Source organism: Struthio camelus, chromosome 19 (genome assembly GCF_040807025.1).
Source record: "Struthio camelus isolate bStrCam1 chromosome 19, bStrCam1.hap1, whole genome shotgun sequence".
In the NCBI taxonomy this organism is placed as follows: domain Eukaryota; kingdom Metazoa; phylum Chordata; class Aves; order Struthioniformes; family Struthionidae; genus Struthio; species Struthio camelus.
Window position 1 is genome coordinate 14,517,862 of NC_090960.1, and position 24,725 is coordinate 14,542,586.

The following is a 24,725-nucleotide window of genomic DNA, read 5'->3' on the forward strand; positions in this document are numbered from 1 at the left end:
AACAAATTGGCTATGCATAAGTTTGGCTGAGGACCTGCTCAAATTTAAACTGTAGGAATAAAATCAGGCAATGAATGCAGAACTCTGCAACAAATGGCAGAGGGCAACAAATCCAAAGGGCAGTTGCTGCACTTCATATTACCAACAGTGGCTCAGAGAAGGGGAAGCAGATTCAGTGTTAGTGATGTATATAAATCAAGCAAAACTGGAATCACAACTAATCCTTAGGAATCATTTATAATGAAAACAAGCATGGAAACTGTTCTACTGACTGTAGAATCACTTAAGATATTGTTGCTGTTTTGACCAGGCTTACATGAAGATTTGGTACTGCACTATATTCTTGTATTATTGTACTGAGACTATGGATGACTGGGTTCATGTGAGAATGCCAAAATACTTCTGACTGTCTGCAGTCTTCCATATATGTCCAGTGGCACTAATACTGTGAGTATCTTGTTCAATGTATTCATCGATGACTTGGATGAAGGGACAGAGAGCACCCTCAGCAAGTTTGCTGATGATACTAAACTGGGGGGAGTGGCTGACACACCAGAAGACTGTGCTGCCATTCAGAGGGACCCGGACAGGCTGGAGAGCTGGGCGGAGAGGAACCTCCTGAAGTCCAACAAAGGCAAGTGCAGGGTCCTGCACCTCGGGAGGAATAACCCCAGGCACCAGTACAGGCTGGGCGTTGGCCTGCTGGAAAGCAGCTCTGCAGAGAAGGACTCGGGAGTGCTGGTGGACAACAAGTTAAGCATGAGCCAGCAATGGGCCCTTGTGGCCAAGAAGGCCAATGGTCTCCTGGGGTGCGTTAAGCAGAGTGTTGCCAGCAGGTGGAGGGAGGTGATCCTGCCCCTCTCCTCAGCCCTGGGGAGGCCTCACCTGGAGTGCTGTGTCCAGTTCTGGGCTCCCCAGGACAAGAGAGACATGGCACTCCTGGAGAGAGTCCAGCGGAGGGCTACAAAGATGAGGAGGGGACTGGAGCATCTCTCATATGAGGAAAGGCTGCGAGAGCTGGGCCCGTTGAGCCTGGAGAAGAGAAGACTGAGAGGGGATCTCATCAGTGTGTACAAGGATGTGAAGGCGGGGGTGTCAAGAGGATGAGGCCGGTCTCTTCTCCGTGGTGCCCAGTGACAGGACAAGAGGCAACGGGCACAAACTGAACCACAGGAAGTTCCATCTGAACCTGAGGAAGAACTTCTTTCCTGTGAGGGTGACAGAGCACTGGCACAGGTTGCCCAGAGAGGTAGTGGAGTCTCCTTCGCTGGAGATATTCAAAAGCCGTCTGGATGTGATCCTGGGCAAGGTGCTCTGGTTGACCCTGCTTGAGCAGGGGGGTTGGACTAGATGATCTCCAGAGGTCCCTTCCAACCTCAACCATTCTGTGATTCTGTGATCTTCAGTAACCCAGGTTACAACAGGTGGTGTTACAGCAAAAGTGAACCGAAGTCAAACAATAGGCAACCTATAGGCAATAGAGGTTTTTGCTGCAACGAAAGCTTCAGAAAAAATTATGCAAGTCTGTAGGAATGTGATGCGTGTGTTACTAAACACTCCAATTAATACATAAATTGCTGTCCAATGTTAATTTAAGTTTAAAAAAAAGAAAAAGCCATTTCACTGCACATGCTAAAAAAGCATCAAGGAAAAAAAGCAAGATTTGCTTTACTCAGTCTCCTGAAGTGGTACATGCCATACATAAGTTTTGGCATGGGAATCTATTGATCCAGTAATATAAAAATCTACCTGATCATCGTGAATTCATGTTAGCAAGATCAATTGTAAGAAAGATGATAGATCTTTTCAATTATGCAGTTTGTCCCTGTTTGGGACTTACAAAGAGTTACCTATTGGCAAACTTTAACTAAATTTTACTGAGAACAAAAACAAAGACTGGCAGGGATGACTGAGTAGCAGTCACTCAGTACCCTTTCTTATCAAATAGAGAGTAGTGCTGGTTTGCACAGGAACGTGCTGCTTCACCTTGAAATATGAGGACAAAATTGTCTTAATGAAAGTTTCTCTTCAAGTTATGCTTTTACATCAGGTTGATTTCTGATTACAAAATGACAAAGGAGGCATCTTAATTTTTTCTTCCAGTTACAGTTGTTCTTCCAAAGAATATATTTTAGTTCTTATTGGGCATTAAATTACCAGCTGCTAATGTGTGCCTTGTAAGCATTCCAAAAAATATCTAGGAACACCCTGCACTTAGTTTTTCATTCAAAATATTGCTACCTGTGTTCTAAGGCATGCACAAAATCTGTTTCTGAACCAGGAACTGGGATGCTCCAACTTCCGAATGCAGCATCCCGAGTTCCCAGTCAATAACTGAGCATGTCACGTAGATACCAACACTGTAAATTTACTGTGTTAGGGCATTAGAGAGAACAGATAACTTTTTATGAAAAAGAAGAAACTTTTTATTGCATCTCTACTAACAAGAGAGAATCAAGAATCTCATCGTATATCTTTATACCACACAAAGGACACTTCTCCTAGAGACCAGGGAGTGCTCACTGGGGCATATGCCTCGAGCTATGTCAGCACAGCCAAAGTTTTCCATAGTAATAGAGAGTGCCAAAAGAGAAACACTTCAGAGCAGCTACATTACAAACCATAAGTGACCTTAGTCAGATGCAAGACTGCTCTCTAAGGTACCAAATGTAGACCAAGATTTTGAAATAACATATACTGCATATTTAAGAACCTATTTGGATGGTGTGTCCTATGCAAACACTTGGATACAGTCCCTCCTCTTGACAATCGTTGTAATTACTAGGTATGATCTTCAGGATAAGTGCTATTTCAAGTATGTGTCAAACATCTTAGGGACACAGGACAATCCTGTCTCTGACTGAATAGGCAGACTGCAGGAAGTATTTATTCTGTTACTGTTTCTTTTTTTAGCTGTGGTTCTGTCCTGTCTCAGAAAATCTAGGCTGCCTATCCTCTTTTTTTTTTTTTTTGGATGCTTTTATGCAGTTTGGGATTTCATGGACTATGATGAATTTCATTTTTTATGGAATTTTAATATTTCACCAACAAAAAAGAAGTTTCTTAAGTAGCCTACAAAGGATTCATAACTGTCAAAAACTCATGCACATCTTATAGCCTTGAACTGAATTTTATCCAGCCAAAACCCCAGGGCGAGATTTTAAACACTGCTTATGGGAGTTGGGAATAGCATAGCAATTATTTGAGGAAACTAATGTATGTAACATGAAAATACTTATCAAGGCATTGCAAATGCTATTCCAAACCATCCTCCTGTGGGTGACTCAAGATGAGCAGGCATCAACAGTGAAGGGAGCAAAGGCACCATATGATAATTGACCAAGAATACACCAACACTTCACAACAATGTCAGCCATATGTTACTGACATGTCCATGCTAGCCCTTCCTGGTACCAGTAGAAGTTCACCATAGGCTAGTATACCTGGCTTCCTGGGCAGATTTTGCAACTTGTAATGAATTTTGTAGCAATGAAATTCATCAGTTATTGAACTGGTTATTTTAACCTTAGCTCAGCTATGTTTGCACTACATAGGAGCCATTGCTGAGATCCTAAGTCAGACAAGGTTAAGAAAAGCAACAGGAACAGTTACTTTAAAAGAGTAATGAGCGTGATTACAGCAACTGACCACTCTCAACCTTAAGTCTTAAGGGTACTGTCTAAAACTAGATTAGCTGTAAAGCCTCCAGCAGACACACAAAATGAGATTCTTTTTTCCTCAGAGCTCTCAGCTCTCCAAACACTCATTGAGAAGGGTCTCTGGGTTTCTCACAGAATCACAGAATCACAGAATCGTTTCGGTTGGAAGGGACCTCTGGAGATCATCTAGTCCAACCTCCCTGCTCAAGCAGGGTCACCTAGAGCATATTGCCCAGGATCACATCCAGACGGCAGTGCAGAGGTGTGGCTCAGAGATAGACAGTCCCATATTCTCACTAAAAGAAAGTGATTCAGGTGAATTCTTTGCAAAAATCCTAGCAATCTTCTTTTTTCAAAGAAGCATTACTTAAAGATTCAAATATCTTTAATACTTGCAACTAGTATATGTTAATTTAAGAGGTAACAAACTGACAAGAATAACCAGAACCTCTTAAAAATAGATCTCTCCTGACTAATAACTTGTAGAGAGTTTTGTGTGCATTTACAGGAGGCAAGGGCCTCAGTGGCACAGTATGAAAACGGTAACTGACTTACTAAAGTACTGAATCCAGTCATTCCTCTATAGCCATTTTAATCAGGAATAATAGCATAATTGCCCCTTCTGTCTTCTATACTTTCCTCCAGGCTTTTCTCTTCCTGATCCTCCTCATTCCCCATCCTTTACTGGATGGGATTTTCCTCTCTCGTCTGTTAAAGACCAGGTTGTGGACATCAAAATGATCCCAAGGGCCACATGTCAAAAAACTAGTGCCCAGAGATGCTTTCTGTTATTAAAAAAAATGGGTTGATTTTTTTCTACCCCGGACCTTTGGAGAACCAAGACTATAGAGCAATCCACTTAATAGCTAGGTTAGCTGAACGAAGGGTGCTGTAACATCACTAAGAGGTGCAATATAGTGAGATGAAGGACATAGCTTCCACAGCTTCAACAACAAGAGCAAGAGTAAGTACAGGACACTGTCATGGAGGACCTGATTCCAGAATGTAAATGGCATCAGTGTGATGAAGCCCCCTATTTCATGCAAAGGTTGCAATTCTATCTCCTGGGACTTTTCCAACATTGTTCCTGTTTCAATAAACAGCTAATTAATCTCATCTAATGGGTGCATAAGAATTCAAAGAAAGTCCCATATCTGGCAATCAACTTATAGTGTTCACATTGTTACATATTACATTATATACAAACACAAACATACAACGTAACAGAGGGAGGTCCCATATGGTTGAAGAACAGGGAACAAAGAACATGCATTAAGATACTCCCTGATGAGGTACAGGCAGCATCAGTTCAGAGAGAAGACCCACCACCATGTCAAGTTCCCTTGAAGGGTGATGGTAATGACTGGCTGTCAGGCCCCAGTCTGGCTTTTGGGAATCAACAGTATAGATATAGTTTATGGCATCTAGTTATTTTTCAAGAAAACGTTTCCAAATTGTGAAAACTGCCAGAGAAAATGCATTTTAAAACTTTCCCTATCAGAAAACACTTGCTGATCAAGTGAGCCAGAATAAAAACAGGGAAATACATTCATGTGCAATAATTTTTGCTTTTCCAAATCAAACCTTTCATACTTGTAGATCAGATAATGTACAAATAAGAGGAGCAGCTAGTAGGTCTCCATCTTCCTACTTCTCTTGGGTAGGTGTCCTGGGATTAGGCTGAAGTGGCGGAAAATGGGCAAGTCTGCATGTGCATTCCCCTACGATGTGGGAGCTTCAACATCAGATCAGGTACAGGAGGAAGAATAATCCACACCTAAAAAAGAGCTGCGGCTCTCTGGAGGAGGGGAAGCAGTAACCAGGTTTTGACATTCGTCCTGAATATCTTGGAAATGGACCAAAGGCTTGCAATACAGTGTTGGCCACCATTGCTATATTCCAGTTCTTGTGCCTGCATTGAAATGCCTCAGCTGAGCTTGATGACTGGCCTCCAAGCACGGCTTAAGACTGTCCAGGCTTTATGGAGAAGGCCAACTTCCAATCGTTTTTCATGATTATTCAAAGCAAGACAACAATTGGAGCGGCTGGGAAAAGTGCAAGGAAGAGACACCATTATACCTTCCGTGGCCCTGCAGTATAATATTGCCTTAAAATATGGATAGAAATTAATGCAATAGTTAGATGTTAAAACAGTTGCAGATATGCAGGGATGAAAACACCACATTCCTGGCCATGAACATAGCTTAACTATGGTAGGATTAACTGTGATCAGCTTATATAGTTTCAATGCTGTAATCCTGGTCTTCACTGGGTGTAATTCCTGGAAGCATTATACTGAATAACTCTTTCAACAGCATATGATATGCATGCGTATAAAAGGGCCAAGCAAAATATCAGTCTGTAGGCTAGCTACTGCAGATACCGCTTCTTTCAATAACGGTCATGAAATTTGGTGCCTGCCGCAAAAGGCGGAGTAGAGCTGTAGGAGATGCAGAGAATGGTAAGAAAGATGATCAGAGGTCTGGCACAGGTTCCATGTAAGACACAGTAGGCTAGAACTTGTCAGACTGGAGAAGACATGACAGAGGGGGAACATGATAAAGGTCCATGAAACCCTCAGTGGCCTAGAGAGAATGGACAATGGTAATTGTTCACTGCTTCTTCAAATACAAAAACTAGAGATACCACTCAAAACTAGCAGAATGTAAATTCAAAATAAATCAAGGTGGGGGGACAACCAAGGGTAGTGCCTCTCAGAGAACACCATCGATGCAAAAAACATCCATGTATTTTAGGAGGAAATTGAATGTTTTCATGAAAAAGAAATCCATTAAGAATCACTAAGCACACAGATACTACACCTAGCTCTGAAGACACTCCACCGCATATGACCACAGGCTTAAGGGAAGTATCACATTTGCTTCTGTAAGGAAATACTTTGGGCCACTGCTAGAGATAGGATATAAGGCTAGGAGTTCTGGTCTGAACCACTGCAGTTGCCCTTATAGTCTAATGTATCTTTAGATATGAACCACTTTGAGGAAGATGCATGTCAGTCAGGAGTCTCTTGACACAGCCTTGGTACAGTATGTATGTCAGACAGCCTTATGAGGAACTGTGGCTATTATCACAGCAGCACCTTTTTTACAGGGGTGCTGGGTTTGTGCAGGGCTTTCATAAGGTTGCATCTGATAACAGCTCACATAAAGCACATTTGTGTCTGAGTGCTGTGACGCAGAGCAGCAGTCATCCAGTCAGTAAAGGCTCTGCTTGGGAGAGCCACACACTCAGGAGCTCATTAAAAGGAGAGAATGGCAGGAAGGAAGGAGCGACTGACACATGCAAACAGATATGGCAGTGAATGGGAATAGCATGCGTTTAGCAGCGCTCAGACATCTGGGTCGCTTAGTTAAATACGCTTGATTAAGAGTGGAGGTCTAAAAATACTAATACAAATTAACTTTCTCCTCCTTACTGCAAGTGGAAAAATGCAAAAAAAAAAAAAAAAAAGCAAAAAAAAGCAAAACACAAACTGCTATGAATGAAACAAGTTTGGAGTGCCCACCTCTCTGAAGAGTGCGCCATAAAACTGAACAATATAGGGGCAGTCACTGCTTCGCATTACTACATCAAGGTCCATCAGAAGCTGCTTCTGTTCTTTTTCATCCACTGTCGACCGAATTCTCTGAAAGAGGAAGATTGGCAGAGACTTTATCACTTACATGCCATTACTCTACTTCAGAATCACTTCTGGAGAAACACTCCAGGGACCCCAAACCCAAAGCTGAGCATACAAATGCCCAAAGCATGCTCAAACACACTCTAGAGAATTAAACCATGTTCTCAGATAAGAAAAGACCTGCAACTGAAACCTTCTAAAGCCATTTAATTCAGCCTATAAAATCTCCAAATAAATTTTACTCTAGTGAGCATTTTCATTTTCACTTTCAGATAAAATTCAGAATGAAATTAAAGACCAGAGATTTCATTGAAACCTGCAGCAAAACAACACATTCAGACCTTCTTTTCAAAATGAATTCCCACACAGTTGTTATCCATGTTAGATGGGGCCCGAGGACAGTTCTGAAATCTAACCAAGAAATACTAAAAGATAAAGAGGCTCCCTCCACCATGCATCCATTACACAGGTGCATATGCTCATTGCTAATCTCAGATCAGAAGGTCCTCATGGGGCAGAATATGTCTGGCATGGTGAAAGGGGATCATCATGTAACATTCCTCTGGTAATTCTAATGAAGGGGCAACAGTTCCAGGAGCTCTCCTCATAAAAAGTAACTTTGAATTCTTTATCTAGCATTGGCCTAGGTAACATTAACAACATACAAAGGCTTGTGTTTGAATAATTTTATCTTCCTAAAATATTCTGAAGGATTAGACAAGACCACCTCAGTAACACCCCAGTTTGAGAGGCAGGGGAAAACACACTTTCTCCCATCGTAAAATATATATATATATATATAGAGAGAGAGAGAGAGAGAGAGAGAGGTATGTATGTGTATATATATATATATATATATATATATATATATGTATATATAACCTCTAGGTTATTTACTTTTGAAAGACTACAGTAACACTGAAATGGCTTAAATCTGAAAGACACAGTTTTCATGGAAATAATCTCCAATGGAGGACATCTTAGCATTACATCTCGCAAAGTCTGATTTGGGTTTGAAAGAAAAATACAAGTTTGATAATAGCAAACTGTAGATGCTTAACCATGCAGTTTGTTACAGGAAGGATAGAGTAGACCATCCACAGTTTTTTCTGTAACTTTACAGATATAACATCTTGCAGTAATTAATCCATTTTCTGAAATGCAGGTGAGGAAAACTGTGATCCTGAAAATGTGACTCATGTTGAGAAATCATTAAAAAACAAGAAAAAAAAATTTGACAAGAAGTCCAAATCAACATAAGTAGCCTGGGCTCTCTTTCAGGAATAAAAAATGTTTGACTATCCAAGAAAGAAAGATCATTCAAGATACTATATATGTGCTTTAGGATGTGGGAAAAACTCTGCATAATACTAGCACCCACTTCCACCCACATTTCCTAGCAGAGACCTCACTGCCCTGTGTGCAACCACTGGTGGCAGAAAGATCACACACATAGCAAGCACAAGGCTAAGCATACGAAGGCACTTTCAAGGTTGGACATTCATATTGCATCATTTGAGAATTAGCAACACAACTTTAAGACTATTTTGTGATGACCCACACAAAATGAGGACGGTATTGACACTGTATAATTTTCCTTACCTTTGGTGTATCCTGATATTTTGGCATTTCACCATTCATTCTTAGTGTTCTAGTAGCTCTAGGTTGGCCTAGACCAATAATCGTTGTGTTTGTTTATACTGCCCTTTTCCTTCCCAATGAAGTCTAGAGTACTTGGGAAAACTGGCAAGAGACTTGTCCAGCACACCACAAATCTGTAACAATCACACCCTGCAATACAGTTGAGCAGGTAGGATTTTGTAGTTGCAAACAGAGCAAGAAGATGGCTCAAGGGAGTAGTAATGAAACTAAAACACTTCACCTCTAGGTCACTGGTTCAAATCTATTTCACAGAAGTTCAGTCATATCAGTGAAGAAAGTCTGATAAGTTTGATCAATTCTTTGTCTTGTGCGTACATCATCTAAAACAGTGCAAACCCCTGCTGAGATATCAAAGACCAAGTAGATTAAATGTCTCTTTCTAGATGGCACACCATCAGCACTATGAGTATGAAATGATAATGCCACTGCTCTGACCTTGATAGCAAATGATGGATTCAAAAGCCATCATGGTGGGACCTATCAGGAACAGTTGAGTCTCTCATGGAGATGCTATCCACTCCTCTGAAAAGTTCACAAAACAGGTGAGCAGCAACGCCTAAAGAAGCTTTTCACCACACTGCAACTGAGAGATCCCTTCTGTGCCAACTCCGTAACTCTCTGTCCTCTGAAAGCCTCTCTCTGGGTCATTTGGGACTCTCCCCAGCCTCCCTCTGCGTTCCCCTGCACGACCCTCTCACAGCCATCCTAACTTGCTTCTCAAGCTCTACAGCTTCACCTGAAAGCATCTCCTCCTACCTCTGACATTTCCTTCTCTGCTGTTACTCCTCTAGCTCTAGAAAGCATGCATAATACATGCTGTAGGGAGGAAGTGATTTTAACAGCACCCTAGAACAACACTGTACCCAAAGATTCCTCCTTTTTCTAAACACGTTCTCCCCAGGGAGAAACAGAACAGGCAGAGAGGAGGACGCAGAGGAGAGACAGTGGGTATAACGCAGAACTTCCAGGCAGACTTCAAGGCTAAAGGATGCCTTGAAAAGCCAGCATGGACTCCTCAGCAAATATGCTTCAGGGAGTGAAAATAACTACATGTTGCAGGATTGGGGGGGGTGCCATACAAGAATGTTGGAGACTGGAGATTTGCGAGTTCAGGAGGAGGGGAAAAAAAAACAGAGGCAGCATGCAGCACAGCTGCAGAGCTGGGGAGAAGCCCAGGCCAAAAACGATGGCTTTGTTTAGTTAGAGTGCACCAGGGAGTCTGCTGCATGCCAGCGGTCTCAATTAACCAGCTACAGAACAAGCATTCACCAGCGAAACAAGAACAAGGGAGAAACAGCAAAAGGTGATTGAAGTGAACAGCAGTCACTACCCAAACAGCAAGTAGGGCCATAATGAAGATCTGCTAATTCCCAGCCACAGTGCAAGACGGCAGTGGCTCCCACAGACAGAACCCCCTGAGGATGTAGGAGAGGGCAGGGGAAGCAAGACACAAGGCAAGGCAGACTGTGAATGTCATTCAAGATAGGGATGGAAAGGTCTGACTTAGCTTCAGGTCTTTCATCTCCCAGTCTGGTTACTCTACTGCATGAAGTCACTGCCATGGCCGAAGAATTCATGTCAGGAAAAAATGTTTTCATAGTAGAGGCTCGTGGAAAGTCTCTTTTTAACATTTCTTTGCTGGTCTCAAACTTGAACTGCATCAAATCCTCCAGGGCAAAATTTTAGTATAAAGCCAGGTTAGGATAAAGCCTTCCGATATCAGAAACAAGAACTCTTTGCTATGCCCTAGGCAGCATCAACAGGACCCAGAACAGAAAAGACATCACCGAGTCCCAACATGCACAGGAAAAGATTCAGGTGCAGTGGGCAGTGACCAGTAAAGGAAAAAAAAGCTATAAACACCAAACTGAAAACAAACTTCTCGAACTGACAGCAAGAACAGTGCTCTCTGTTCACAGGTCATAGGACTCACAGCTGTGTTCAGCAAAAAGCACACCACTGCAGTGCTTGACAGTGTCACTGAAGGGTTGGATGCTATCTGGGGAATGACAGTGACTTGAGGATACAAACTGACCAGGAGGAAGGGGGTTTTAGCCCATTCATTGCTCAGGAAGGGAACATTTACTTACCCATCTGAAACATTTTTTACTGCGCACAGAAGTATGTAAGGCTTGTATCGCCTGCAGTAAGGCTTACTCTCTCTCCCCATTTCCTTGCAACCCCTTTCTCACACTCTCCTTTCTCAGTGTAGTATGAGCAGTCCTTGGAGCACTGATTTCCCTCTCAGCTAGCCACCAAAATAGACGAATTAAATGGGAAATTCTGCTTAATAAACAATAGCAAAAAGGAGTCAAGTTCAGAAAGGGTACCTAAAAGTGCAAAGAATGGAAATGAAGCTTTACAATAAAGCCATACCCTAGCCTGTAAAAATCCCAAGACTTCTCTTCAGAAGTCATATGGGAGACAGGAAGGACAGAGAAATTTCCCCTTCCAAGTGAAGACTTGAACATCTATTATAACGCTATGGATAAGAGAGTAAACACTGAATGCAAGGCAAAACGACGTGAAAGCAGCACTACAGTCTGAACAAGAAATGGCTCCATAGCTTACTGGGAAGTCCTCTAGGAAGAATAGGGATCTTTTTATGAACGTTTTATAGGCTTGACATCCTACTGAATTTTATGCAAGTCCGAACAGCACCTTGGCTAGCTTCTCTGATTACTCAGAGAAGTAATCTTATTGATCTTGAAATTGCTTCTGATTTTCTTCAGGACAAGTTTACACAAGAACAAGTGGAAGACTGCCTAGAGAACAGTCAAAATACTATCGGCTTAAAGAAAAAAGAAGAAAACAGAAACAAAGTCAAAGGACATTGGCTGGAAATGAAAACTAGACTAGGCAATACTGCAGAAAAAAGATAACTAGATTGATGTATATGGTAAATACTAGAAGATATAGAAAATTCTAGTGTTTGACTGAAAATCATCATATCTTCTGGGGTAAGGGAAAATTGAAGTACATGCCGCCTCCCCAATTTCCTTGTCTTCCTAGTCACAGCAATTTCTGACAGAAAAACCATTCCATAGAAAAGAAGTGCAAGACTTTTCCACGTAGCCTCGACAACAAGTTTTAGGGTTATCTGAAGCACAAGCCATTTTACTAGTTTCTTGACAGTTTATTTTTCAGACAGTTCAAAGTAACAGAACCGGAAGAAGAAATTGGTAGAAGATCGTAATACTGAAACACTAATATCAGAGGAGTTCCCTACTGCCAGATAGGAATGGCTGGTCTGGCACAGAAAGTTTAAGGATGCTGATCTGATAAGAGAGAGGAATTTGAGCACAGATGTCTCAGCTGCACAGTTCTGCCAACCTTCTGAGGGCTCAAAGACACCACTGTCATACTCAGACTTCTGACCGGTATGCACACTACTTTACAGATTAAAGGTTGGCTATTTGAAATATGTGACTATTTACATTCTGAACTCTTCAAAGAGGAAACTCTTCTAGCCTCCAAGGGGCCTTTTTAAAGACCCTGGGTAATAAAATCCACACTACGCCCAACATGTACTCTTTAAGTAACAAGCAAAGCTTCCTGTTTCAGCAGTGAGAATACTTCCTAGCTTCCATTCAGGTTTGGGCTTTTATTTTATTTACCCACTTTTATACCAGTCTGGCAAATCAAAGATGCCGAAGATGTTTTAAAGCCCTTTTTTGTGACAGTGATCAAAAAGGCCAGAGTGAAATCTAAAAATAGGGGAAAAACAAAACAAAACAAAACAAAACCCTCAAATGCTTGGTGAGATTCCCCCCCACAAATTTCACCTGAATAAAATGGGGCTTCTCTAAGCTTTCTTTGATATGCCAGAGACAGTCTGGTTCCTCGAATTTGTAGTATCATCAAGGAACAAGGTGCATAACCATCACAGAGTAGCTATGACAAAAACACATAGTGATACTGGAGGGCAATTATCAAAGCGGGCTAGAAAATGGCACATGTTGTAAAGTCTCTAGTCTTGATTCAGGAATGACTGCAGTGGGCCAGATCCCGACAAAGGGCCAGGGTTCTCTGCAGAGCGGACCAAGAAGCCAGACTGATCCACGAGTCACTTCTGAACTGCCATGGACTGGCCAAAAACACTGCTAGATTAAAGAGAAAACGAGAAACCAGAAATAAAGTCAGAGGACAGTAGGTGGAACTGGGAACCGAACTAGGCAAAACTGCAGAGCATAAACAGTGCTGGTGCTGTCAGCAAATGCCTGCCAGGGGAGAGACTTCTCTCATGGAAAATGTGGAGTCCAGAAGAGAAACCTGCCAAGAAGGTGAGGAGTTAACGCACAGACTGGCCTTGCAATTGTGAATCTGCACAGACTGGGCTGGCACTGGACAAACTTGAGCTGTTCTCTTCTCCACCTGGGAGAATCTTGACTTAGTGTGTTAATAAATTCTCAGGAAAACAAATAGTTTCTCCTGGTAAGAGGAAGACTGCCACGTCAGCTGACTGACCCAGAGTACAAAAGGATTCTGAACCTCCAGGAAGGTCTGAAAGAGAGGATCCTCTTTTATTAAGATTTTGAAAACATAATACAACATTTTCCTGGGAGGCAAACAGAAGGCTTGGATACAAATCCTTTGGGTTTGATTTCTCTTTCTGCTCCTTGTCTCCCCTTCTTTCTGACATCTCTAGGAACAGGCTTTCTTTGAGAGAGGGTAAGGGACATAAAAGCATCACAGCAAAGACTGTGACCATCCACCTCTGAAACAACAGCCCAGTTCCCAGCCCACTGCCCCAAGCAGCCTCGCCAGTGTGAGGTCTGTGCTTCTGCAGCGGCAGTCTTGCCCCAAAGAGGCACAGTAATTCCTTTTTGTTACTTGAATATATATTTATAAAGGCAAAGAATGATAAAAGGTGAGGAGAGGAAGGAGAAGGATGGGGCACAAGGGCTCATTAACGAAGCCTCTTGCTCCCTCAGCAACGTTCTGGGAGCCTGAAAGCTTTGCTGAAGTTGTTTCACGTCACTACAACGAAGAGGCACAGTCTCCTCTTTTACTGCTGACGTCTGAGTACCAGATGAGAGCTTTCTGACTCATCCAGGGGACTGGCAGGCCTGCTGGTGCGAGCTACTAGACACCCTCATTAGAATTGCTACGATTAAAGCTGCCAGGATCCATAAATTGGCTGACTAGGCCAAACTGCATAAAAGAGGGGAAACTGGAAAGTGAAATAAAATTGTGTCTCCACCTGCAGATCTTGGTTATTTTGGTCATCTTTTAGCAGATGCAGGGTGGCAATAGAGGCTGAATGGTTTTCCCACAGTGGTATGAAATGTAGACAGCAAGGGGAGCAAAAAGGCTGTGATTAGAGAGCTCAGGAACAACACAAGTGAGGTACGGCTAGCAGTAGGAGCTTGAATGCCCTGCAGCATCTGTGTCACAGGGAAAATGAATTATACGAAGTAGAGACAAATTAGAAGGCTAAACTAAACCAAACTTCAAGGAATCAAAGACTGCAAAGCACCACGAAAGTGGCATGACAGGCTAAAAAAAAGCCAGAGAAAGGAGTTGGAAACAGCATCTGAGGGCATGCTACAGAAGAGCCACAGTTGCATAAGCTGAGAGGTGAGCAGGATAAATGCACGGAATCCCCAGCCTGCCTCCATGTAGCAAGAATTGTAATCAATCAGAAGGAAAAAGAGCTAATTTTCATCTGCTCATTAAAATATAAACACAGCATGCTTGTAGAACAAGCAGAATTTTCATCTGTCCACAGCCAAAGGGGACTGACAACCCACAAGGGGATGCCCTCTGAAGATGGTAACTGCAAACAGGACTCGGCCCTTTCAAAAACACGTGGGGAAAAACTCAAAGATGCCTGGTTGCTCTGGAAATCTGCAGTGGGTAGTTATGGCAGCTGGAGGAGGTCTGCATACCAATTTTCTCTGCATCTAACTAGCAGCTTCTGGAGACATCTCTGTATCTCACTCATCAGTATAGAACAGCCAACAACTTTTGGCTTGTGCCCTCCAAAAGCTATTTCCTACTACTGACTGTCCTTCCAAGGATGATTTGCCTGCTGCACTGAAGTTGCTGTAATTAGCTCTTGGCGAGGCAAAGGAAAAGCAGAGCAGCGCCATAATAAGCAGAGAGGATGGCTTTGAAATTCAGTAAGATTAAGGGCAGCCTCCCTGGTGCCCTCCTTGCACAGGGCCACTGAGTTATGGGCAGGTATCATTTAGATCATAGCTAAGATCTGAAATCATTATACTTGCATTATTTCCTCTTAAGCAGCCCCCTTCTCAACCTTTCTAAATTTCCCTCTCTCACAGATGGGAATGGAGTGGAAGGAGAAAAAAACCCAGTGTAATGGGGAAAGTTCCTGCCTACAGAGGGCAAAAAGAGACTATAGGGAGCAGCTTGCTTATTTGAATGCAGGTAAGGAATGGGGGCTTCAGAAAACAACAGCTCCATCAGCTGTCAGGACACTGCAGGCTAGAGTGACACACCAACAGAGGAGAAGGTAGGAGGCCCCTAGCATGGATGGCCTGCAAGCTGGGTTAATATACTGCAGGAGCATAGAGATAAAAGCACAATCCAGACTCCCCCAAAAGCAACTGTCTAAGTAACCTGAGAAAGAAAGGCATAGCAGTTTGGGATAAATTAATAGCTAGTTCACGATCAACCCGGTCTTGAAAACTAACCTCAAATAACTACATCATACATAAGCTGTGAAATAATTACTTCAGCCTGGGAGACCTCACATACTGTTTCACCTACAAATTTTCCTTTGCTCAATTTCATGTTTTATCCCCACTGGACTGCACAGAATAGCCCTTTCTTTTGCTGCTTACAACTTACAAATGGATACTGCTTCCCCAGACTCTACATCCTTCCTTCCCACCCCAGGGGGAAAAAAGTGTTGTGGGCTTAGCCATGCCTACCCAAGGGGAGTGGGTTCAGAGAAAAGGTGGTGGCTTCACTCCAGCCTCAGCTTTGACATTTCAAGGTTCAGACACTGTAAAACTAAGATTTTTTTTTTTTTTTTTTTAAATATCAACTCAAGTCAAGCACCTCACTGGGTGCAGCCCACCTCCCTTCCCTTGGGAAAGACAGTTTGGCAGGTCGTGCAACATCATCCTCAACTGCGTGCTTTTAAGAGCACAGCACTGGAGCCTTCCACCTCCCAGGTTGTACCTGCATCACAGATCTTTGACACTGGACACTGACAAGATTATTCTATGATCCTAAGACTCCCTTGTGCAAACACAGCCTGGGACAACAGAATCACTGTGGCAGTGGATGCGTCCCCTTCCCTGTGATGTCGGCTAAACCAACAAAACACTCTTCTCAGTACAGCTGTACCCACTGCAGAGCTTCTGCTAAGACAGTCACTCAGCTACAGGTATGTTTTTTTCCTACCTACAACTGACATGATTAGGGTAGCAAAACTTGTCGCCCAGGCCACAAACTCTGGGCCTCAGGCTGGGGGTGTCACAGCTGCACACTTTGCGCAGGCATCATTTCACCACATCAGCAGCGTTCAACCTCTGATCTGCAAACTCCAGCTAGAAGTTCCACCAAAGGCAACTAAGAGAAACAAGCCTTTAGCTTCAGGGACCCTCTAGCTCCACTGGAGATTTTCAGGGTTTCAGAAAAAAGTTGAAACATCACTGCACTGGGATCCAAAAAGCTCAACGAGACCTGGCCAATGATCCCTCTACTGTGAGGAAGTCAATATTCATTGGAGTAAAAAAATCAAGAGGATGGTGGTTACTCCAGGGGCCCTGACACACTTGAGACAGGTTATGAGTTACATTCACAGTAGTAGCCAGAGCTGGGGCTTAGACGTGTCTACCTTGAACGTGAAACCAGTAGGAGTGAATGTTTCCAGATCAGATGAGAGAGTATTCCAAAGAAGGCAGAGAGAGCTGAAAAAAGAGAGTGACACAGTACTGTATAGTTCACAGCTCTGTTCCATTCTTTTATTAGAGCCACGGGAGCACTTACAGCTGATCTCATCAACGGAGCTAAAAGACTGATGTCATTAGTCACCACTCCGCAGCAAGCAAAAAAAAGGACATATGAGAGGGAGAGGGGGAGAGAGAGAGAGCGAGAATGACTGCTGTCCACCTTACCCAGCTCCACGGACAAGCAATCCCTCAAAAACCCCCAGTAAGCAGCACTACTACAGCAGAACAAAGATTACTTCAAATTGCCCAGCTAGGAAATGAGGTTATATATTGTTTTTGCTTTTAAGGTGAGTTTCTGGGTAGCACAAAGAACAAAAGGGACAGTCCTGGAAACCACTACACTCTCCATCTCCAGAGCAGGTTCAGCACGGTAAGCACAAAGCAAGGACACTCCATCATATATCGACAACAGCAAAACACTCCTTAGAATGTGTCTACCTCATCCCAGCTCCTCTTGGAAAGGCTGTTAATCACTACACCATGGGAACATGCTTTCACAAAAAAACCAAATTTTAAGTCACTACCTTATTTCACAAAAAATACCAAGAAGGCTATTGGATGTTAACTTGTGCCTACTACCATCCTAGGCTGTATCTGAACCAGTGACCCAGAGGTGAAGGTCCATGTCACATTATCAGTCTCCAGAGACATGCAATCCTCTCAGAACAGAGGTTCCTGATAGGCATTTTCAAAAGGGCACAAGCAATTATGAGAGCTTCACAAATCACTTGACAATATGCCCATTATACAAAGTATTTTCAGCAAAAAGCAGCCTTTATACTGGAAATAAACAGAAAAGAACAGTAGATGGGTGACAGATGGAAGAACATTAATTCTCCATCACATTTCAACCCTAAATGGACTGAAGTACAAACGTAAGTATGGGCATCACCTACTTTAACTGCCATAATTTGCCCACTTGGTTTGTGGACCATTTTGTTGACAGAACCATAAGCGCCTCGTCCAATTTCTCCAAGGTCTTTCAAGTCCTCTGCTGTAAAATCCCAATGCTGTTCAGGGGAAATCTTCAATTTTCCTGATGATTCAATGCTGTGTGTTCTCAGTCTCTCTCTGTCAAAAATATTGGGAAGCAATTTTTCCACATTTTAAATAGTCTGCAAATTTCTCTTTTCAGCACTTGATTAAACATTAGAAGAGAGGGGTTCACAAAGGCTACAGCAACAATCTGACTCCACGTAGGATTTTGGTTGGGGGAGGGGGGGGGCAGGGGGGAGGGAGGATGTTAAATCAAAAATGACATACGCTTGCTCACAGCTAAAATTAATTGTAAGTTTCTCCAGCTGTGGCATAAAATTCAATGTGTCTCATATCTTAGAGTCATTCTACTCGCTCATTTATACAGTTCTTTCTACTTTGCACAAAATACAATCAGGCTTAAAGCAGGATCTGGTAACATGCAGAACCAAGAGTCTGAAGAGCACTCCCCAAACCCATAGCCCCAAAGCTCCTACTTCTCTACACCGTTACGCTCTGCAGCAACTGTCTCACTTTTAGTTTGGTTTTTATTCAATGCGGGTAAAATCTTCTGTTTGTATCAGGGGGACTTTAAAGAGAGCTTGCTCTTAATGGAAAACTGCAATTAATTTCAAAACATTTTAGAAAATCATTTAATTTTTTCAAAACAAATGAAAAGCCAATAATTTATGTTATATTTAAAAATTATATATATAGAAGCTGTGACATCTGAAAACATCAATTATCATCTGTTCAAGTGCATCTTTACCAAATACCTAAATTAGTGTTCTTGGGCAGAAATTGCTCCCCCTAAAGCCAAAAGGATTTTGTTCAGGTAAGGAGCAGAATGATGCCCACAGTCTATGGGAAAAAAGTAAAAGACTTTCACAGTCGTTTTAAAGTGCTTCCAATTACTCTCTCAAATGCAGCAATGCTATCACTGATTTAGTAGGAAACGCACATGTATTTTCACCTTAAAAAGCCACACAAGTTTCCAATTTCTCATTAATTAATGAGCTGATTCACACTTCTCTGGTCATAAAGTATGCCAAAAGCCTGAGCTTCCTACTTTCAAGTAGCAATAATAGTATCCAAGACAGTTCTCACTGTAGGGCATGCCAATCTCACACAGGTATTAGAGCAGATGGGTATTTTTGATGACCTCACATACAAGGGAGATTCTGTCAAACTAATCGCTTGCCCTCTCATCAGTTCACCTGGGCATTTGATTGAGCAACCAGCATCTGGTCAATGAGCAGAACATACATGAGGTATTTGATCAAATGCATAAAACTGATCAAGCTTACCGGTCAAAGGATTAAACGTGTTACAGCTGAGTCCACACTAATGAATACAACTGAGTATTTGCCAATCAGCAGCTGCAAGCGCTACTGAGTTGGATGCTACAGTGGATCCAAACCTGAGCTCCACGGGGTTTTATTTGGAATCTGGGTTTTGTGAGGGCAATGAGGTCAGGTCCAAAGGTCAATTTACTGGCGCAACTAAGGTTCTAATGGCTTCATCTGCTGCGTGCTGGCTTCTCTGCGACACATTGGTTTAGCACTCTCTGGGCTTTGAACAGCTGCATTTTCTGAACCTTTGACCCATCTGCTGAACTGTGTCCCTGAATTGCTCCTCCCACCTATGATGTCCCGTTCTTTCCCTTTCTCTGATTTTCCTAGCTTGCCTAGCTTTCCTAGCTTCTCTGATTTTCCAACCTGCCGCTACCTAGAGTGTCCCTCCAACTTCATTGCCCTTAAGAATAATTCAGGGGAAGACCTATAATAGTGCTACAGATGTTAAGTACACAGAAGCCCGCAGAGGCAGAGGTGGCATCTATTAGTTAGCATTATCTACATTCTTTAAGTTTTTGTGCATTTGATTTCTCAAACAAAACACTGCATTTAGTTGGGTTCTCCATGGAATCTGCTTACTGAAAAGCAAGGAATGAAAATAAGTAAATAAGAGCAAAGAAAAGAAAAGAAGAGCAGAGAAAAGAAAAGAAAATGAAAAAACAGAAACATGGCCTACAGACTTGCCAGCTGTCTTTGCAGGCAGCTTACACTGGAAGCAAGGCTACATGAATCAGCTACCATTTAACTGCTCAACCATCCTTCTTTGTCAGTACCATAAAAATAGTTCTTCTTTTGATGGAAGAACTAAGGTGACAAGTGACATGTTGAGGAGGCACTGGCAAATGGACATTTCCTGCCTGCCTCCTGCCAGCTGGAAGAGAGGAAGAAGCAAGATCATTCAAAAAGAGCAAAATCTTATTCTGAAAGGCAGGAAAAAGAAAAGGTAAAGAGGTGTTTCCATGAGGTTGAAATGTGAGCATTGATTTTCTGAATAAAACTTGTCCATCTTTTGTTTCCAAAGAACATGCCATACTTAAGTTCTCATACCATTAAAAAATTTACATGTTGACATGGTTTATTCAAAGAAAGCTATCTCAAATCTTCCCTTTGTCTGTTTCTCTGCCAGGAAACTTTGCTTTTCTCACCCTATGTCAGAACAGAAAGCACATTTGAATTAATTTCTTGTTGAACAAGAAGCCTGTTTCTCCCCAGCTGTAGTGTGACAGCAAATCTATGCCATTGTTCCTGCAGCTGCAGGATGGTTGTTTCAAGCAGCAGGGATGAGGATGTGAGCTAGGAAATACTCCTCGCTTAGGGTTTTTATTTAGGTGCTACTATATTCTGATGTGAAGCAGTGTTGCCCAGGGAACTACAAAACCTACTCCCTACCCTATTTTGTTATATGGTTTGAAATGAGGTGTACTGTCACTGTCCACCTACAAAATCTCATATATTTTAGCTTGGCTTAATTTCCATTACTTACTTATGATGCCATCTGCCTTGTATCGTGATCAGAGTTTTTTTCACATTTTTGGCATTTTTTTCAAATACCCAGAGGAACGGTCAAACAACCCAATGACAAGCTTGACAGAGCGAATGATATTTTATTATATATTTTGCTCATTTAACTAGTTGCCAGAAGTACGTACTGCAGTTTTCCTTTAAGCAGCGTGGCCTAGCTTAAAAATCATAACTGGAACACAATTATTACTTTTAGCATCAAAAAATTATGCTTTATACCAGGAATTTTTCAATGTAAAGAAAAAAAAAAAAGAAGAAGAAGAAAAAAAAGGAAGGAGATTCTCCACACCAGGAAGGCAGCTCAAAAATGCAAATCTAGAAGACAGACTCTCTGCATTGACATAAAATAAGAATATTCTGATGAAAAACTGAGTGAAGCAATACAAATAAATAAAACAGCAATGCAGCACATCTATTACTAGATTTGCACTGCTGCAGCTATATGAGTGCCTAACTCCACAGGGCAGACATGCCAAAAAAATACAAGGCCTGTCTAAACCCACACTACATCCTACTGCAGTGGGTACTATACTAGCTTGCTTTAGAGAACAGAAAAGTAACCATACAGAACAGTGTTCAGTGAGGGCGAAAAGTAATTAATGCCCAGTTCCTGCTTCTGCAATAGATCAAATTTCAATCACTGTGTTTAGTGCTCATTACAGTTTGCACAGATGTGACATAAGGCTTCTCTTACCGTTTCTTTTTAAAATTGTGCAACCCAAATCTCTCTAAAGCTAGGAATGTTGGTGTAAAACCAGGCATATATTCTTCAAAAGAATAGGATGCCTAAAATGGACTTGCTGGAATTTGTTTTATTGTTTAAAACAAATGCATTATGCATTCATTAATACCTAGAGAAGAAGGCTGGATTCATATAATCCTCAAACAATTGAAAGGATTTTCAAATGCACCTTTGGGGCTATACCTCCTGTTGACTTGTCCAGCACTTGAGCCTCTAACTCCCTTTATTGCCCCTGAAAATTTTTAAAAGCAAAAACTATCATAGGCTTAGGACACAGTTGCAAATATTGCACTGGAAAGACACCAACGTATCGGTCTTATTGCAGATGGTTACTATGCTTGTCACAGCAGTTATTCCAGGGATTAGGAACACCAAGCAAGACAACAACTCCTCCTAACAGTTGCCCTTTGTCAGAAATAAAAATGTTTGTGGATCCAGCTTGGCAGGAGGCACACAGACTGCTGGCGCCAGGCACCACAGCTGGGCCAAGGACAGCGTCACACACATTCGGGACGTAAGTTTGCTCATTGCAAGCTCGGTGAGCTAGATCCACACCGGAAAGTCTGCCACAGCTAAGAGGCCCACAAAATCTAGTGGAAAGGAACCACAAAGACATTTTGAAGCTTTTGGACAGGCCATGTTAGTTATTCAAGCCCTGCTATTAGCACCTAACTGCAGGGATGCCAAAACTTTTTAAAACAAGCACGTTTTTTGGCATGAAAAAAGGAGGACTGTGGGGACAGGCAGAGAAAAGTTTGTGTATTTTTAGGCAATACTGAAAGTTATCGGACATGAAGCAAGGCCAGAAAGATGCTATAGGTAACTGCCTAAATCTTCTGCTTTATGCTTCACTTCATAAGGAAATCTGTGGGATTCAGAGCAAAGAAACCCAAAAGTTATGTATACAACATTACAGTTGACATGAATAAAACAGATCTGCATAGTCAAAAAGATTCAAACAGACCAGCTGTGCTTCACAGACCTGCCAAATGCCAGATTTTTCAAGGAAATCTCTCATTAAAGCTTTTATTTATATTTTGGTTAATGAGAATATATCACCAAATCTAATTCTCCACAAGTCTGGCAGAAAGCCGCTTGAAATGATGGAATTTCAGAAACTGTTCTGTGGTCAGCATGGTTAATAAGCCAAAGGAGTGCTAAAACTTAAATTCAAACAAAAAAGCTTCCATGCAAACTATAAAGTTTTAGTAACATTGTGCACTGTTCACAGCTTCAGAGAAAAAATGAGGCTTAGGACTCTGGCTAAAAGATTTCAACCAAGCTTTTTAAATAACCTAGAGAAATTGTAATCCTTCTATCTAAATGCCTGAGTTATTCATAAAATAGATTTTTAGACCCTGCAGGCTAATGCTGATCAAAAAGCAACCCTATTTTAAATTTCTCCAGAGAAAACCTCCAAAAGAAAACTTTCAGTTATTTCTGGAGGTCTGAAAACATTAGTAGTCTTGCGAGATTTCAACAGATTCACGGGAAGAAATTTATGCTTTCAATAAAAAAGCTAATAGGCAATGGAGTTCCCTTCAAAAGGGGCAGAATTAAAGTGTTTTTGCTCTGACTCATTTAAGCTGTCCTGAGGCTTAGTCTCATCAGTTATACTAATAATTCCAGATTCCTAGCCATGAAGAAGATATACAGGAAATGTATCAAAAGAAGGAAATAATTTAGTTTTGCATCTCTTACCTACTCAGATTAAAAGCAAAAGCACATTTACTCCCTCTCATCATGAACAAGTGGCAGAAGTTCTCCTTAGCATTGCTCTGGCTTTCTATGCACCTCCAAAACTTTAAAACAAAGATAGTAAAAAAACATGGAAGACTGCACGGATCCTTTCACAGCCCTTGAGACTCAGTCCAGCACACATTCAATTTTGTTAAGATTCTCACTGACTTTAATGGGGTTTGGCTGAGGCTTTAAAAATGTCAATATTTTATAGTAGTTTACCAAGGGAGCTTAATGAGTTACAACAGATTTTGATTAACCCTGCCCTTGACACAGAGGAAACCTCTCACTTCAGCATGGTGAAACCTGTCCTGAATTTAACTGAGCATATTAATTTCAAACTCATTTTTATTTGGACATGAGCCAGACCGCAGCACATCCACTGAACCTTCCATCGCTGGGTATTCTAAGCCTTTGCTGGATTTAAGCATGTTGGAATAATTTTAAAAAGTCTCAGCTAATTAATTTAAATAACCCTTCTGAGAATGCCGACTCTTTTTCTGAAACATTACATTTCCTGAGCCATGGTCAGCTAACCGTGAAAGAACAGGCAACAGAGACATGAGCACATCAATAAGAATCAACAAAGGAATCGGAATAGATATTTTAAATATTTTCAAAAAATGATACTGAGATGCAATATCATTATCATCACACAGAAATCACTCATGGAATGATGCTATTTCTGAGACAAATTCCATTACTTTATAGATGCCATTTTTGCAGATATGGAAATATTTGACAATGGCTAACAGACAGTTAAGCTTACTGTAGCCTGCTGGAAAGTTTCTGGATGAGGTCCGCTTCTCTCCTTTTGAAACTGAACGGGACAATGTGATTACTACCCAGTGTTGCTTGTGTATCACTTCAGCCAGGAAAAGTTGTGAAAATGACAGGAAAACATGGTGCTGTTATCACATGACACAATAACGTATAACACAATACTCATCTAGTCACACTACCTTTGGAGTGGTTAGCATAAGAAATTAGAGAGCTATATATTTTTCTTCCAAATTTCACCTAACGAACCCTCCCTCATTGGGAGAAAAGCAACAGCATGTACATTTGATGATCTGAACTGTAATTTAACACATGAAATTGCAAGCATATTGTTTTCTTACAAGAGTGGCAATTATTATTTCCAGTTGTATCATTACTATGATTAAAAACATGACTAACTGTATTAACCTTACTAATCAAATAGCTATACATTAGTGACACGTTGCCTTAAGGCACATTGACCATCACTACATTGCTTTTCTTGTGGTCCATAAAGCAGAACTTACTAAAAAAAAAAAAACTAGCTTCCATTTCGGATCCACCAATCTAGGACTGGCGGTCTCTTCCGGGACTTGTCGTTCCTGGTAGGTCAGCCCATCTCTTAGTGAATAAGTTTGCATGCCTCGAATACGTTATGTAATTTCTTTTTTCCTCCAGAGCTGCATAACTGACAGATGAATCACAGACTAATTACCACTCTATATTTTAAGACTTCTATAAGAA

The 24,725-nt window shown here is 41.6% G+C and overlaps 1 protein-coding gene across 7 annotated transcripts in view; it reads right to left on the bottom strand.

Annotated features, from left to right (window-relative positions):
- Window positions 1-24,725, bottom strand: part of MAP2K4 (mitogen-activated protein kinase kinase 4) — a 109,926-nt gene that overhangs the window by 31,395 nt on the left and 53,806 nt on the right. For 4 of the 7 annotated variants that reach the window (XM_068913341.1, XM_068913339.1, XM_068913337.1 and 1 more), the window contains 2 exons: window positions 17,786-17,960; window positions 7,186-7,305 (listed from right to left, as the gene is read on the bottom strand). In XM_068913341.1, coding sequence (XP_068769442.1) covers window positions 7,186-7,305; window positions 17,786-17,960 — 295 coding nt within the window. Of the gene's footprint in view, window positions 1-7,185; window positions 7,306-17,785; window positions 17,961-23,991; window positions 24,088-24,725 lie in introns of all 7 variants that reach the window. The other 3 variants (XM_068913336.1, XM_068913338.1, XM_068913335.1) reach the window with 1 other exon arrangement.